The sequence below is a fragment of the Corvus hawaiiensis genome, chromosome 1 (genome assembly GCF_020740725.1).
Source record: "Corvus hawaiiensis isolate bCorHaw1 chromosome 1, bCorHaw1.pri.cur, whole genome shotgun sequence".
In the NCBI taxonomy this organism is placed as follows: Eukaryota; Metazoa; Chordata; class Aves; order Passeriformes; family Corvidae; genus Corvus; species Corvus hawaiiensis.
Genome location: NC_063213.1, coordinates 7,082,648 through 7,098,241, shown reverse-complemented (window position 1 = coordinate 7,098,241; position 15,594 = coordinate 7,082,648). Strand labels below are relative to the sequence as shown.

Below are 15,594 nucleotides of genomic sequence, written 5' to 3'. Positions count from 1 at the left end.
CTGCCTTCTGCTCCACGTAGAGATTCATAAATCTTCTGTGCACTGATATCAGCAGTTTTGCAATCCTTATTTGCCTATTTCAAAAGAGCTGGTATCTTCAAATTCACGTGAGCATCCTTTTTCTGTTGGTCCAGACAACAGGCTGCCTCTCCAAGGATTCATCAAGATTGAAATGCAGACATAAATCTAAGTCTGCTACCACAATTACCCTGATCAGAATAAACAAAGCTTTTCCGAGACCGGATTTTAGGAAAGTAGACCTGCTCTTTTTTTCCCAAGCTCTGACTGCTGTGCCTTGTATTTTTATAGATAAATCACTTTCAGGTTTGCTGATTACACTCTGGTATTCAGCCATCCATCTGGACACACAAGAAACATCCTGGATCTTGGGAACTGGCAGGCAAGAATTTAATACCATAATTCTTCCCACTTTTCTTACCCACACTGACAACTAGTAACACAGTAGATGAGGCTGATGCTACAAGAGGGATGCAATTTGAGATTAGGATGTCTACATTCAGGTGTTTATATGAGTACCAGGTGTCTAAACTCCTATTAGAGTCAACAGGGATCTAGTCAAAGGAAATCAATGGAATATAAGCAGCAAGTCAGGGAGCAGCCAGCCCACAGCAACCTTGCAGTGAGTTTCATCACTCCCTAGACACTACTATGTCCCACTGACTATAATGGGAGCTTAGGTATTGCCTGTCCAATCCCACTGGCTAAATGAAGATATCTAGCATCATTTGAGATGTCCCAGCATCTCCAAGACATACTTTTGGTGCTGGAAGACACAACACAGGACCTGTGGTAAGGTCGTGTCCCTGTGGAACACAGCTGGAAGGATGTGTGGCATCTCACACAGCACTAGTGCAGAAAAATCCTGCCACTAAATTACATGTGAGCAGAAATAAATGTCTAAATATCGGTGCTGTAATCCTAAACTGAGTCCTATACTTCAAGGATCACCTTACACTGGTTTCCCAATTAGTGCAGAGAGAGAGTTTCAATCTTTCTGAGGACTCATTCAAGCCAACTCCCTTGCAGCACTTTGGCATTTTTTCACCTCTGCAGCAGCACTGGCTATAACATTTTTACTTTTTTTTTGTTGTTGTTGCTGTTTTATTAAATGAAATTGGAAATCTTGAAAAATACATGAACTCTCATGGTTAGAAATGCTGTTACAGTGGTGCTCAGGAGTGCTATTACAGCACACGTAGACACGGAGCCAAAATGTGAAGATTTGTTCATATTTACACATCAGAAAGGAAGTTTCCCTCCAGTGATGCTCCAGTATACCCTTCTCACTCATCAAAAAATATCTGGTTTTTGGCAAACACTATCACCTGAACTCCATGGTGCTGTTGACAAGATCAGGCATGCTGGCTTTGAAACCACACATGGGACAGTAGATACCTTTTCTACCACACAATGTAAGCATACAGCTTTGCTCTGGTAACACCTACATTTTATTATTTTACTGCAGTATTTGGGCGTATCTGTGCACTTCAGCCTCTGCAAAGAACAGCTACTTCTCAGGTAAATACAGTCAGTCTTCATATGAATGTTACAGTCTTAGTTAAATTGCCAAGTCTGGAAACAACAATGGTAGGACCACAGTGAAATTTGCTCCCTAAGTCTTTTTAATTTCTATTTCCAAAGCATGAGAGTATAAAAGTGACAATTTCCATTGAACAAAATATTAATTTTTTTTTCTGAATGATGTCCATATCAAAATCCAAATCTAAAAAATACTAACAAGGAAATAAGAAAGGATCTCTCAAGAAAGAATAAGTAATTTGTGATGTCTCTACAAACTATAATTTAACATGCAATAGGCCTCATTTTTGTACAATCACTAAAACTTTAAGCACTAGGAACTATCGCTCTTCATTAGTGATTCTTCAATAAATTGCATGTTTTACACTGAAAGCTTTAGAGGCAATTCTTCCATCAGCACACAGATTTAAGGATGTTGCTTCTGCTGGCATTACTGGAAGTTAGACATGGATATCCTTCCTGTGCTTAAAGAAAATAAAGACAATCTCCCTCTCTTTCAGTTAGTCCATATCAGCTGCCAATCACAATTTCTCTGGTGAAAAATATATGCTGTAAAATATAATGAAGATACAGCCAGAAAGTATGTGAGGAAGGTTAACTGTTGGAGGTCACTTACAATATTCTGCTGTCAAAGATAGTTTTAGCATTTTTATCATAATGCTGTGATGGTGAACAGCATTGATCACTTTCCATTAAAATCATAAAAAGCACTGATGTTTTCTAAAAAAAAAAAAGGATAAAAGAGAAAAAAACCCAACAAATTACTGCCATAACTAAAGAGTTTGAGGGTTCATAAACAAATTCTTTCCTCCCTCCTTCCTTGGCTAATACCTTCATCACTTCCACTGTGATCATGCATGGCTAGATGCAGCTTCTGAGTGGCAGCTTGAACTACCTTCCTAAGAGCCATCACTGCCTTTTCAGGGCCCCATTAAAGATATCTGTTTTTCAGTCTAAATCAGCCGCTTAGTGCCCCTGAGCTGATCAAACCAGCAAGGCAAATTATTTTTTGTGCTACAAATGCACTTTACAGGCAAAAATACACACAGATTAACCAAAAAAAAAAAAAAATACAAGCAAATTTCCCTTATCGTTTAATGTAAGGGAAAACCAGCTGGTTTTATTTACTGAAAGTAAATTAACTTCTTTGTAAAGTGGAGTATTCAGTGCCCTCCCCTGCCATAAATAAAACCCACCCAAAAACAGTAGGAGCAGAGCAGGCATAGGAAGCAAGCAGGAATGAACCCAAAATGAGGGAGTGAAAGATACAGACAGGGCACAGATATGCTCTGCAATACTGCTTCAGCCTTAGGGAATTCCAACAATATCGAGATAACTCAAGTGATTAAATTCACAACAAGTCAGAAAATGTGAAGGTACAGAGCATGCAGAGATCAGGACCTGGGAAATTAAAGGATAGTCCTGACCTGCTGGAGGAGAGATCTCTAACAGTAAAGAGTGGCTAAAGCTAGAGTAAGTGACTGAAAAACTTCAGTGGCCTCTGCTGGCAGATTAATTGTGCAACGGGTGGTCAGACAAGAGGACTGCCAGTGAGGCAACACAGCGTGTCGAGGGAATTGTGTTTCACTGCCTGCTCCCAGGGGGCTCCAGGCGCAGCCCTGAGAGGTGCTAACCAGTGTAAGAGAAGCCCTGTGACAATCAGCGAGCTCACACACAGAAATCACTGCTAAGAACCAAGAATATAAGAGGAAGAATAAAGTTCTAAGCTTGAGGGATGACCATAAAGCAATGAACAAATTTAAAATCTAAGTTCTTTGATGTAGGAAGCAGTATTCTGCTGTCTGGTTGGAGATCCTCTTGTTCAACAGAATCCCAACATGCAACTAGCATTCCTACAGAGTGCTGCAATAGAAATAACACTGATGTTGGTCCCTGCTGCTGGACCTTTCCTGGACTTGTAACCTGTGAAAAACTCTTTGATCCTCCACTTAGGAGAACAGCCAAAGTAGTGGCAAAAGCTCTGTGTGAGGTCATTATCTAGCAAAATTGGACTTGAATATAAAACTGCACTAAAAATCTGCAAACACTAGGATGGCTGGGATGTTAAGGGAAAGTCAAGAGCCTAGAAACGTAAACTAATAATAAAAAAAAGAAATTCTGTGGTGTATCTGCTGCCCTGAGTAGCAGTAAATTACCAGCAGCACACATCTGTCTGCCATAATTTCAGCCTCTTCCTAGCATTCCAATTTGCCATCTGCAGATAAGAAAATGAGCTGGTTTCAAAATGTTGACATCCTGCCCCTTTTCAATTTGCCAGCAGAGCTGAGAGGGGTTCCAGTGCCCACCACCTTTGTTAGTCCCCAAGCTTCTCCCTGGGGCCCTCACCAAGGACAAGCCCTGACTTTGCTGCAGCATATTTTATTCTGCCTAATTGAAGACATGACACCTAGGAGGGCTGTACATGCTCTCTTTTTAAATTACCAAAGGTCTTATCATTTTAACAGCCTTCCTTTCAAGTGAGCTGAAAAATTGATGTGGTCCCTGCTTACCCTCCTTGTGCTACATGCCTGCAACACTACTGTCTTTTGGGTACATGCATTCCCTCCAAGGCTGTCTTTTGGAGCAAGGTTTGGATGACATGGAATAGGGACTGTGCAACCTACTATATTTCTGTCCCTTCTCTACCTTTTTTCCTTCATTCCAAGGAATGAATGGCACTAAAATTTGTTAAATTCTCAGATTTTAAGCACAGTAACATAAGGCCAACAATAAAGATAGAAGCCCCACTTAGTGGGTTACCAAGTTACCCTCCTCCACCAAAGAGCTCACAGACCATGCAAGGGAAGTGCTCATCCTTACTTTCACCAATAAAAAACTAAAGCATGAGCAGAACCATTTTCCCAGTCTCAATGAGGTGCAACTACTGTTGACTGCTGTGAGTTCACATCACATCCCCAAGATCATGCTTACACTGGGAGGTTAAAAGCAGATTAGAGAAGTTTTCTTGATGGCAGCAGAGCCTGGCCTTCAAAATCAGCCACAACCTACAACTACATGACAATGTCAAGCCTAAACCACTCAGTCACCATCCCAATGTAACTCAGGGCTTAATCCAGGGATCAGGACATTCCCCTCAAGTGTTTTAGCCAAACTTTATTTATGTAAGTGCCATGAAATGCAAATTATCCTTGACTATACCTAGATAAATACATGGTAAATCAGTGTTATCTGATAATCAAACTATTTCATTGATAAGAAAAATTTTAAAAAATTAAAAATCCCACCATGTCAATCTGCTTATTTTAAAACCAGCATCAAACGTCCTGGTATGCAAAGACCATAAACATCAAACTCTCCAGATTAGGCATGGGCAAACTGCATGAAAATAAATAAAAGCACTAAATAAATAAATGAATGAAAGCAAATCACTTTCCTAGGTTTACTTAACAGTGCTGATATAGAAATAAGCCAATTCCATTCTACTGAGCAAGAATTTGAGTCTGAAGATAATCCCTTTTCGGTTTTTTTTCTGTAGCCTAGAGGTTCTTTGTACTCCCATTGAAATTGTGGCCTCGAGTAATCCATACAGCATTCACAGCATGATATTATATCTATTTTATTGGGAAACACAATAATCAAAATGCTAGAATAAATCTTCTTCCTATTATTTGATTTAAGCATTGAAGTATTGAAGTGGCTAAGCTAATTTATTTTGATTATCAGCCCATTGGTCTTGGTATTATAAATTAACACCACAGTTTTGACAGAGCTTCCAGCTATCTAACGTCTGAAAATCCGATTTTGTTTAAGCACATATCATGCTAAGGTTTATTTTGGAAATTTCAATTAATAGTTCTGGTCAATAAAAAGTTAATATAAAGTTGTTTGCTGTTAAATGACATTGGCACTCACACATTTGCTCTGTCCTACACCAGTTAAAAAGCCATTGCACATTCCCAGTTATAGAGCTCAGAGCTCTGGCTGCATTTTTAAAGCACCAACTGTTAGTTAATTTTGTTAGCATAAACACCCAATAAAATTTTATGGTGTGTTCAGCTCTCATTAAAGATGAAAAACAGCAGCAGAGCAGCACCCACAAATAAACAGGGATGGTTCTGTCACCGCTGATGCCCAGAACTCATCAGATTCAGGGCTTCCTGTGCCTGAGGACACTGCAGGGATATGGAGCACAAAATCCCACACACTGCTGGGAACCCCTTGAGCTCCACCCAGCCCTTCCGTAATGCTCCAGGCAAGTATTTAATAAGGGAGGAAGGGTCTTTCTCCAGACCCTTAAAATAACAGCTGTTGTAGGCAAAGTACACCCTTGCTGGTGCATATTTTCTCAGGGCTACAAAAATCACAGCTCCTTTTGCTCTCCATCACCCAAAATATCCTCGACAGGATGCTACCTCAACACCAGGGCTAGAGGAGCCTGCTGTTCCTCAGGTTGCATCCTGTGGTAGGATTCCCTTCAGTCAGGGAAAGCACAACCCCTGCCAGGCGGTTTTTTGATCACTCAGGACACTTACAGCATTAGCCTGGCCATCTCCCTTTGGCTTCCCATCCTTCAAAGGGGCTTTTGAGCCTTCCTCTGAAATTTCTGGTCCTGACCCACCATTATTCTTCTTGCCAAATATCCTGCTAAGTGGACCTTTATAAGACAGCTGACACTCAGACAGTCCCAGGAAGCACTCAAGGGAACATGGCTGAATTAACTGCCAAAAGCCATCAGGTTTACAGGTAGAATTATAGAGAAAGCAGATTTCACTGTCTGAAATAATAACAAGATCAAACCAAGAAGTTCCCACAACTGTTACTCCTAAAATCCTTAGGGCTGGGTTGCTTAAGGCCATAGAAATTTCTAAAATCATCTTTCCATTTACATCAACAGAAGCAGAACTTCTCTCACTAAATTCAGTGCCTGTTCCAGATAGTGTCCACTAAAACTTACAGTTTACAAGAAAGTCAAAGAATGTAATAAAAACCAATTTCAAACACTTTCCCCTAAGTTCCTTGGCACGTCTTCTTGATTTAGAGTTCACCACTTGAAGTTTTGATGGGTTTTGCCTCTGCAGCTCTGTGGAAGTTCCTCCCAAAGGATGTAGAAGATAGAGGATCTACACAAATTGGTACAGGGGAAAGAGCTAAATCAACACTACACAGTTCCACTTCATGTACAAAATGAAACCTTCTTCCTTCAGGAGCCAAACTAATACCTGGCTCCCTAGTGCACAGAGGACCCAAGTCTACAGTTTTCTCTCCCTTCTTTGCCCACAGATTTTTCCTGCTGACACCTACCCTGGGCAAGGGATAACATGCTTCACAGAGAGGGATATGCTGCTGGGATATGGGGAGCACATGCTGATGAGCCTGCTGGCTCTTAAATGGACAGTGATTAGCATTGCCTTTTTTTCTATGGCAGAAAAGCTCAACTTCAGTCTGTAATCTCTACCTAGTCTGAAATTTTCACAGAATTTGAGATTGTTATTATTCTCTTCTGCTTGGTATGTTTGGTGGCTTACTCCTGGCACTTCACTGCCTGCAAAACCAGAGTAATTCTCCCATTCTCCCAGCTTTTTGCTCCTTATTGTCAGCTTAAACCATAAACACGCTGAAGGCCAAGCCATTTCTGTCTGTGTGGGGTCACAACATGCAGCAGGATGGGGCACTGATCTTGTCTGTGTCTCTCATGCAGTGCTATATCAGACTACTCAGGAAGGTTGATGTTTTGAGTTGGAAGTGTAATTTCTAAGCCACTGCCCTCTGAGTAAGCCTGGATTTTGGAGGTAGCTGACTGATTATGTTTTAACACCCTGGTAGCTACATCAAGTCCTACTTTAATACTTATTAGGTGTGGAAGTCAACCTTGAATTCCCACTAGAGCACTAAAATTGGGCAACTCAAAAATGCACTGCTTAGCTGTGCCCATGCAGGGTAACTTACCACTCACAGTAAAATACAATGTGCAAGCAAAGCTGAACTCGTTTCCACTTCAGCAGTAACACAGAAGAGCCAGCACAACCTCCTTATCTTAATTTTCTGCATCCAAGAGTCCTAGAAATGCTGTGCCTCTACTGCTTCCATAACTTTGGAGGTATTGAATCTCTCTGCAATTAAACCAACATAAATAAGCAGTAATTCAATTGAAATCAGTGGAATTCATATGAGGGGAATAGTTCATGTAAAAGAGAAGATAATTGGATTTACCCAGTGTAGATGCAATAATCTCTTATTAATCGTTTAAGGAATAAACTATAAAAACAAACTCCCTCAAAATCTGTTAAAAGGATATTATGGACCTCTTGCCCACAGCTGTACAAAAGTTGCACCATCCCTTTAGATCAGGGCAGCCAGAACACCCTACATCAGCAGTTTGTTTTTCTCCTAGGTTAAATTTGTACTTTTCAAAACAATGAGAGAGAGAAACCAGGGGTACAATCAGAAATGCATTTTCAATTCAGCTTAATTGAGTGTACTTTAACAAACACATTACATTACTGCATTGCGTTGTTTTCATACCCACATTCTTACATACCAATACTGCTAATTCAGACAATTGTTTCTCCTTTAAAAGGAAAGAAAAAAAATAATCTGTCCAAATGATTTGCTGTTATCCTTGAGCATTCATTATTGGTGATTAAAAGTGAGGTTGCAGTTATTCAGGTGGATGTCCTAACTTTGTTTCAGCAAGCTTTTTTTAATGCTTACGTAAATAACACTGAGAGAGGAAAATTGGTTTTTTTAGTATGTTTTACAGTCCAAAATGTGTGTCGTGTGTTGACACCAACAAAATCCATGATGGAAACAAGCCCCATTTTCTCAGGTTTAATTCAGCTTTGTTTCATTTTACTATACAGCCTGAGGGATTCTCATCACTGCTGTTGAGGCAGGGAAACACTTGTCTCCCATCCACACATGAGGATTGGAATCAGGAAGAGGTTAAAGCCTAGCTCCACAAAATAAAGATACAAATGTCTAATAAACACATAATCAACCCTCCAAACACATAATCAGTTTGGATATTCATCAGTGGTGCCATAAACTGCATATGAGGATGGCAAAGGAGCTGGACTGACATCTCATGGGACAACAGGGATCGGATTAGGGAAAGCTGATCCAGAAGACATGCACTGACAACGTCCAAGACTGAGCTCCACACAAAACAGCTAAAACAGCTGCAATTGTTCAAAAAGACAGTCAGAGAGAAGTTGGAAGAGACTGAATAGCAGCAGGGTTGTGCCAAACAACATGTCCTGATGTGCTGCTGAGGTTACTGTACAGAGCTGGGGGTTTAGACTGTACCCTCCAAATTGTGCATGTCAACCAATGGTTTGGCTAAAGGCATTTTCATCTAAAATAAAGAGACAGGAGACACTGTGCGCTTCCATCCTACCGACTCCAAAGAACAGCCCTGAACTCTGCTCTGGCCCTTCTGCAAAAGGAGAGAAGGGAGGGCTCCTGCTGTGGAGCAGCCTGTCTCCTGATGGGTACAACAGTCCCTAAAAGAATGGAAGCTGATGGGTCTCTGAATCCTCTTCGACACTTAGAAGGACACCAGATCCACAGATCCTGCTCCATGGGACACTTCCTTTCTCACTGGGTGAGGACAGGGATGGTCTTCAGATGAAGGACCCCAAGTACAGCTTCTAAAGAAAGAAGTTACCCCAAATGATTTCTGTTGATTTTCCTCCCTGAAGACAGATGAATTTGGGAGCCCCAACAAGAAACAAAGTGCCTTCTCACAGTGTCTTCCTTGGTATTAATTTAAGAAAAGAAGCTAAATTCAAGACACAATTTCTGTGTCTTGTATTGGTTGGTGTGGGGCTTTGAGCTGCTGAATAAAAGCCAAAAACCAGGAGCTGCAACATGCACTGTTGAAAAGCCTGAGTCCCCATATGGACTTAGCCCTCATTAATTGCTTCAAGAAATCTGTCAAAATGTGACAGCTTGGAACTGACCCCCAAATTCTTCTGGCAGGATCTGAGTGACTTTGCAGTAAAGTGCACTTCCTTAACCAGAGTCAAAGCCTGCTCCCAGCCCACACAAAAAGGGTGGGTGGGTTTTGTACAGACTCGGGCTGCTCACCACCCCAACCACCTCAACACATCAGAAATCTTCCTGTGACATAGCTTTTCATTACAGCATTGGGGTGAATCCTCTTGCCTTCCTCCCACAAATTGTCTTAGGAAAGGCAAAGGGATTAGTCACAGGCAGAAAAAAGAGCATTAGAAGCTGTATGTACACAAACTATTTCTCAAAAATAGTTCTCTCTAGACAATAAATCAGTATTTCAATAGCACTCATGAGTGGCTTAGAGCTTCTAGCTCTTGGTTAGAAACAGCTAAAAAACATTACATAGAAATGTTAAAAATATAGACACCTTTTAGTGGGCATGCATTACTAGAGTTTGGAATTACAAACAAGCCCATCTACTTAAGGGCTTTAATTGTATCCCTCCTTTAAAATGCTACCTCCCTTGCTCACCACAACTGAGCAAAGCTGTAAATCTTGCAAAAGAAATGTGAAGTCTAAGTGCCCATTGCCTAGCAAGAGGGAAACTCAGAAGAAGCCAGGAAGAAGAGTGACTTTACCTCAGTGAGTTGGCATTGGAGTTGACACATCATAACAACTTTTTTGGGGGGAGGAAAAAAACCCTAACAGGTTGTTTATTCAGCTGTGAAAACAAAGTGTTTGATTTATGATTAATTACTTGCTCAACGCACTCCCCCTTGGGAAGACCCCAGCCCTCACCCATGGCTGCCTCTTTGCCTCCACAAACTTTCAGTTCTTCTGGAGTTCCTTCTGTGCTTTTTCCTTTCTCTCATTCCCTCCCAATCTTTGCACAGCCTATGAAGGGCAGATGCTGTTGTAGCAACAGCCATGTGCTGACTGAGGTGCTGGGACAGGGTGGGACAGATTTCTCCCTGCTTCTTCCTCTACTCAGGTATTAAATAGTCCTTCTCTATTAAACAATTGATTTCCATGACACTTGTAGCAACCTGACACAACATTACTCTTATTCTGTCAATTTTGGTTAAAATTGGCTGCGAGTTCAAAAGTTAGGAGATTAGAAAAGTCAGACAAATCCCGTTTGTGGTTCTGTGTTTTGTTTATCATTGAGGTTTTGTTTGTTTGTTTGTTGTTCAGAAAAAAACTCCAAACAAATGAAACACAGATATTAAACATCTCACCAGCATTTCTAATTTCTATGCTTTAGAAGTCAGAGTCACAAAAAACTTGGCTATTCTGCCTCCTGTCTACTCCATCAGAGACCTCTTACCAATCAGTTACTTGACTTTTCAGCCCCATTTGATAAACTCTCTTTTCTGAACTCTGCAAGGTTTCCTTGAAACTAAATCAGTCATGCATGGAGCTTTCTGTGTTTTAATTAAATCCTGAAACCATCAATAATTTCAAACTTATGACTTGAAAAAATTGTATTTATTTCCTGTGGAAAAAATATCCACATCCTACAGCATTTGAAAATGAGACGAAAATGCCTTCAAGGCAAATAAAAATGTATCAATTATCATGTGCTAAGAATATACACATTTGCGTCCAATCTCTCTTCTGCATTAAAGTATTAGGTCAGCAGCTTGGTAGAATAAATTATTACTGATATGCAATAACCTTAGCTGTTCAACCCAAAACTCAAAGAAAACCAGAAAGTGCAAAGGAAGGAGGCCCAGCATTGAAATTACAGGCAAGATCCAGAGGACCTTTAATTTAAGGTCCTTGAATTATGCAAAGAGCTTAGGTATGGGTTCAACTTCAAATATATGATTAGTCATGGAGCCAAGTAAATAATTTCAGCAGACTCATCTAATCTGTTTGTTTACTTCCGCAGCCCTCATCATGTTGCATTTTTTAATACTCACACAGCCTTATGACTAGTGGGTTTAACCCTAAAAACACTATATGAGAAAAGGAGGAACAACTGTATTAACTTCACAGAAGGGGAGGTACGAAGTAAATCTGTGTGCCTGAGAGTTTGTAGAGTCAGGTCTGCACTAACTAGACATGAAGTATACAACCAGGTGAGCAGCAGCAGCACCAGGATCTCAAACAACACCGCAACACCAAGTCTAGAGGATAGAACAGGACGCCAGTGTTAGGAGGTAAAATAAAATTTTAAAAAAGTTAGCACAGCACCACTTCCAGTGAAAGGTAAATTTTGCATTTCTTTAGGGTGCATCCCATTAGGTATTATAGAATCATATCTCTCTACCAAATACTAGCCCCAAAAAGCATGTGAAATCTTGGGGAGGGTGGTGTGTCCACCATAACAGAGAAACATAAATAAATAAATAAATAAACGGAGAGAAACACTTCAAAGAGTTGCAGAAGAACAACATCAGCAGAATTGTCTGTAAGAGGGCACATGCATCTGCCTTTAGAGCATTGATACTCTGCAACATGAAGTAGTTGTGTAGATGTAAGGGCTATGTTCATCACTACATAAAAACATTAATGCAAATTTGACCTGGATGAGCTGCAAGCACCCAGTTACATTTCGATTGAATTCAGCAGAGTGCACAATAACGTGTTTAATCTCAGCTATTTATTTTTAATTCTGGCTATGCAAACACACCGCGGCAAGAAGTAAAAACAGTAGATGAAGCTGTACCTGATCCCACGTTCCACTCCACCACAAACCCTTACCTTCAAAGGATTTTATCCCGTTTGAAGCAGGTGCACGAGTTCCGACCGTTCCAGCACTTGAAGCTATGAGGCTACAGCACCCTGAGCGCCCGGTCCAGCACCCGCCCGGCTCGCAGCCCGAAGGGGTCACCCCTGCGCGGAGGGACGGAGAGCCATCCAGAGCCATCCGTGCCCCAGCACCCTGCGGGGAGGCGGCTCCACGCCCCGGGCGGCGGCGGGAGCCGGGGAGAGATGCTGAACTTCGCCAAGCGATGGGCTAGCGGGGAGAGCAGAGGCTGCTTCCCGGGGCCGGGGGGACACGCTCTCAACTATAGGTTTGGGGACCGGGAGCCGAGGAGGGGGGACCCGGTATCCCCGCCGCCACGCAGCCCAGCGAGCCCCGCTCCCCGCGGGGCGGACCCCCGGCCGCTCTTACCTTGGAGCCCTTGCCGGAGCAGCGGACGTGGTTGCTCACCCCGGCCGTCTGGTTCATGCTGGGGCCGGCGGGCGGGCTGGAAAGTTGGGCTTCGGGCACGACTCTCCAAGGAGCGGCGGAGGGGGGATGGCAGCAGGCAGGGCAGGACGGGGTCTCCCCGCACCGAGATTCTCACCCGCACCGGGATTCTCACCCGCACCGCGACTCTGCCCCCGTCCGCCGGGGTCTGCTCGTTGGCGGCGCTCCCGGCTTCCCGGCTCCAAAACAAAACCCGAAACACCCCCCCGGCCCCGGCACCGCTTTCCTCCCCCGCCCTCCGAAGCAGAGGCGAGGCGAGCCCGGCTCTTCCCGCCCCCCGCCCTCCGAGGCCGCCGCGGCAGCGGGGAGGGCTCGCCCGGCTGCGCTCGGCTCCGCTCCGCGCCCCGCGGGACGCTCCCCACCCCGGGGTCCCGGGCCCGGCCTCGCCCCCGGCACCGCTCACTCCTTCGGCATCATTTCATTTAATCCCCCACCCCAGCGTGGGCAGTGAGAAATCGCGTTAAAGATGCCACGGGCTCGCACAGAGCTGGTGTTTGACCCACTGGTGCTCGGGGTAGTGAGTCCAGCTCTTTACAGTGAAAGAAATGCTGGGCAGATGTTTCCTTACAACCAAGCTGAAGGACTTGGGTCTTGCCTTTTTGAGCAATTCCTTTTCCAGATGTCCTAGGGTTCAGGGTTTAGGTTTTGGCTTTTGGTTGTTTTTCATTTTGGTGAACTAAGAGCTGCACAAGCAACTCTGCTGTGTTGGTAAAAACTTGGTGCTTTAAGTTTGCGGGTTTTTTTAAACAAACAAACAAACGAACATAAAATATCCATGTCATGTCACTATTGGGATATTTTTCCTACCCCCAGTCCACCCCTCCACTTCAGCCCATGAGGTCAGAAACCACCTCCTCTTTTATTGCAACAAAAATTTGGTGAAATTCAGTTCTCAGACTAGCAAAAGAAAAAACCAACCAACCAAAAACCCAAAACACCGTATATTTGAGTAAGAAGATCTGGATAGCCAAGGCTAAAAGGATCCACACTTCATCTTCTCAAACCATGGTTTCTTTTGGTTTTGGATTAATCTATCCAAATAGATTGTTTCAAGTATTTTTATGCTCCTACAGCAAACTTTAGTACCTTTAAATAAATAGAACCCTTTCTGCATGTTACAGAAAAACAGAAATAGTTGCTTGTCCTGCCCCAGAGCCCATGCTGCTTTGGAGAAGCCCAGCTCCTTCATTTCTGAAGGGCAAATAGCCCACATTTAACTGGCTGCATCTTCTAGCCCTGTGGCTAAAATAGAAGTGAGGAGCCCGCCATGGGGGCTGACAGCAGAATAAAGTGTAGTTAAAAGGCAAACTTGGTTAGAAGCAATTGGTTTCAGCTCTGAGGCAGGAGAGAGGACCCAATGCTGCCGTGTGTTGTCAAACATCCCTCCCTGTCAGCAGGGCACACTGGTTTGGAGATGAGTGGCCACCTAAGGACTTGTTTTATCAGGGAAACAAGTCTCTCAGGGCACAAACCACCTTGTCAGTGTCAGTCTTGCCCCCTCAGGCAGCTCTCCTGTTGTAATGACCATACTCTGCTCCTTAATCCTGCAGTGTCTGCTCCTCTTTAGCTCCGAGTGCTGCCAGTGAGCCCCTCTCAGGGACAAGTGTCCCACCAACCTCTGTGGGCAGTGGGTGCTGGCACCCTGGCTGATCTGTCAAGCACGCTCAGCACCAAACACCCCATCATCACAATTCCCTGCTACAGCCCTAGGATGGCTTTTACCTTTTTGTGCTAATTAAGATTTGAAGTTTCCTGCTCTGACGGCTCCGTTCAAGTGGTTTGGTTCTCATACCTTCCCAAGCAAAATGTCTGCTAATAAACCCAATTATAGACTTTGAGTTGGGTATTTGATGGGCCCTGGCATCACTGTACTCTCTCAGCATGGTTTGTTGCATGGAGACGTGCAGAAGTCCCTGGACTTATTTGCAGTTTTACAAGTGAGAAGAAGAAATTTGGGGAAAAAAAAGAGATAGGAAAGCAAAATTGACCAAAGAGATTTCAAATCCATGGCAAATCCTTCTGGCAACTATAAGGAGCAGGTGAAGTATCTGTACTCTTTTCTCTCTTTCTTGCCCAACAAATTCTTTGCATTTCACAGACTGATCATGGGAGTGTTGTGCCACTGAGTTTATCAGTTTTGTTCTGAAGTAAAGCAGAAGACACAACCTCACTGTCCTTTCTGAGGAGAATACCCCTCTCCATTCATTAACCAGTCAATTAGAGCAGGCAGGGAGTCTGTTTTCACTATAGGGCACATTTTGTCTTATTCCCTGGCAAGAGAGACACAAGGAAAGTCTCCTGCTCATTTTTCCACTTAATGCCTGCCCCACTCATGGGCATCTCCATTCTCCACTAAAACCAAAACAAACCTCATGGCACTGGACCTCCCTTCTCTATAGCAAAGAGCGGTTTTCAACTGAGATATCAGGAAGAGTTCATAGAAAAAGGTTTTTGCTTTCAAAAATGTGAGCAAGCATGTTGATGTTTACTAGTCTTTGAAAGGAAATACTGAATGCATAGTGGTGGTGCAGCCTTTGAAAGTTGGGAGAAATTGATTCAATATCAAACTCTGCTAAGAGAAACTCTGCTCTCTCTACATGATCCTGGGGAAAAAAACCCAAAAAAAACAAAAAAAAACAAAACAAAACAAAAAAATCCACCCACCATTGTTCTTTGCCCTTCAGTGCTCCTGCACTGAGGGAGATCCCACCTCTGCCCATCTACTTCCAACATCCCTGAAGCAGGACATATTTGTGCAACCCTATGGTGTCCACCATCATTTTGGCCCTTGTTTCAATGAAGGCCCTAATTTCTGCAGAAAACCAACAATGAAATCGTTAGTTTGTTGTTTTTTAAACTGAAGTGGCTTCAATATCTAGAAAAGAACAGACAATGCCACAAACAGCACAGAGTTT

The 15,594-nt window shown here is 43.0% G+C and overlaps 1 protein-coding gene across 1 annotated transcript in view; it reads right to left on the bottom strand.

The window, feature by feature from the left end:
- The window catches only part of DPP6 (dipeptidyl peptidase like 6), a 544,191-nt gene extending 531,349 nt beyond the window's left edge, over positions 1-12,842 (bottom strand). Inside the window, exon 1 of the mRNA XM_048324150.1 lies at positions 12,602-12,842. Coding sequence (XP_048180107.1) covers positions 12,602-12,658 — 57 coding nt within the window. The 5' untranslated portion in view covers positions 12,659-12,842. The remainder of the gene's footprint in view (positions 1-12,601) is intronic.
- Between the last annotated feature and the right edge of the window lie 2,752 nt (positions 12,843-15,594).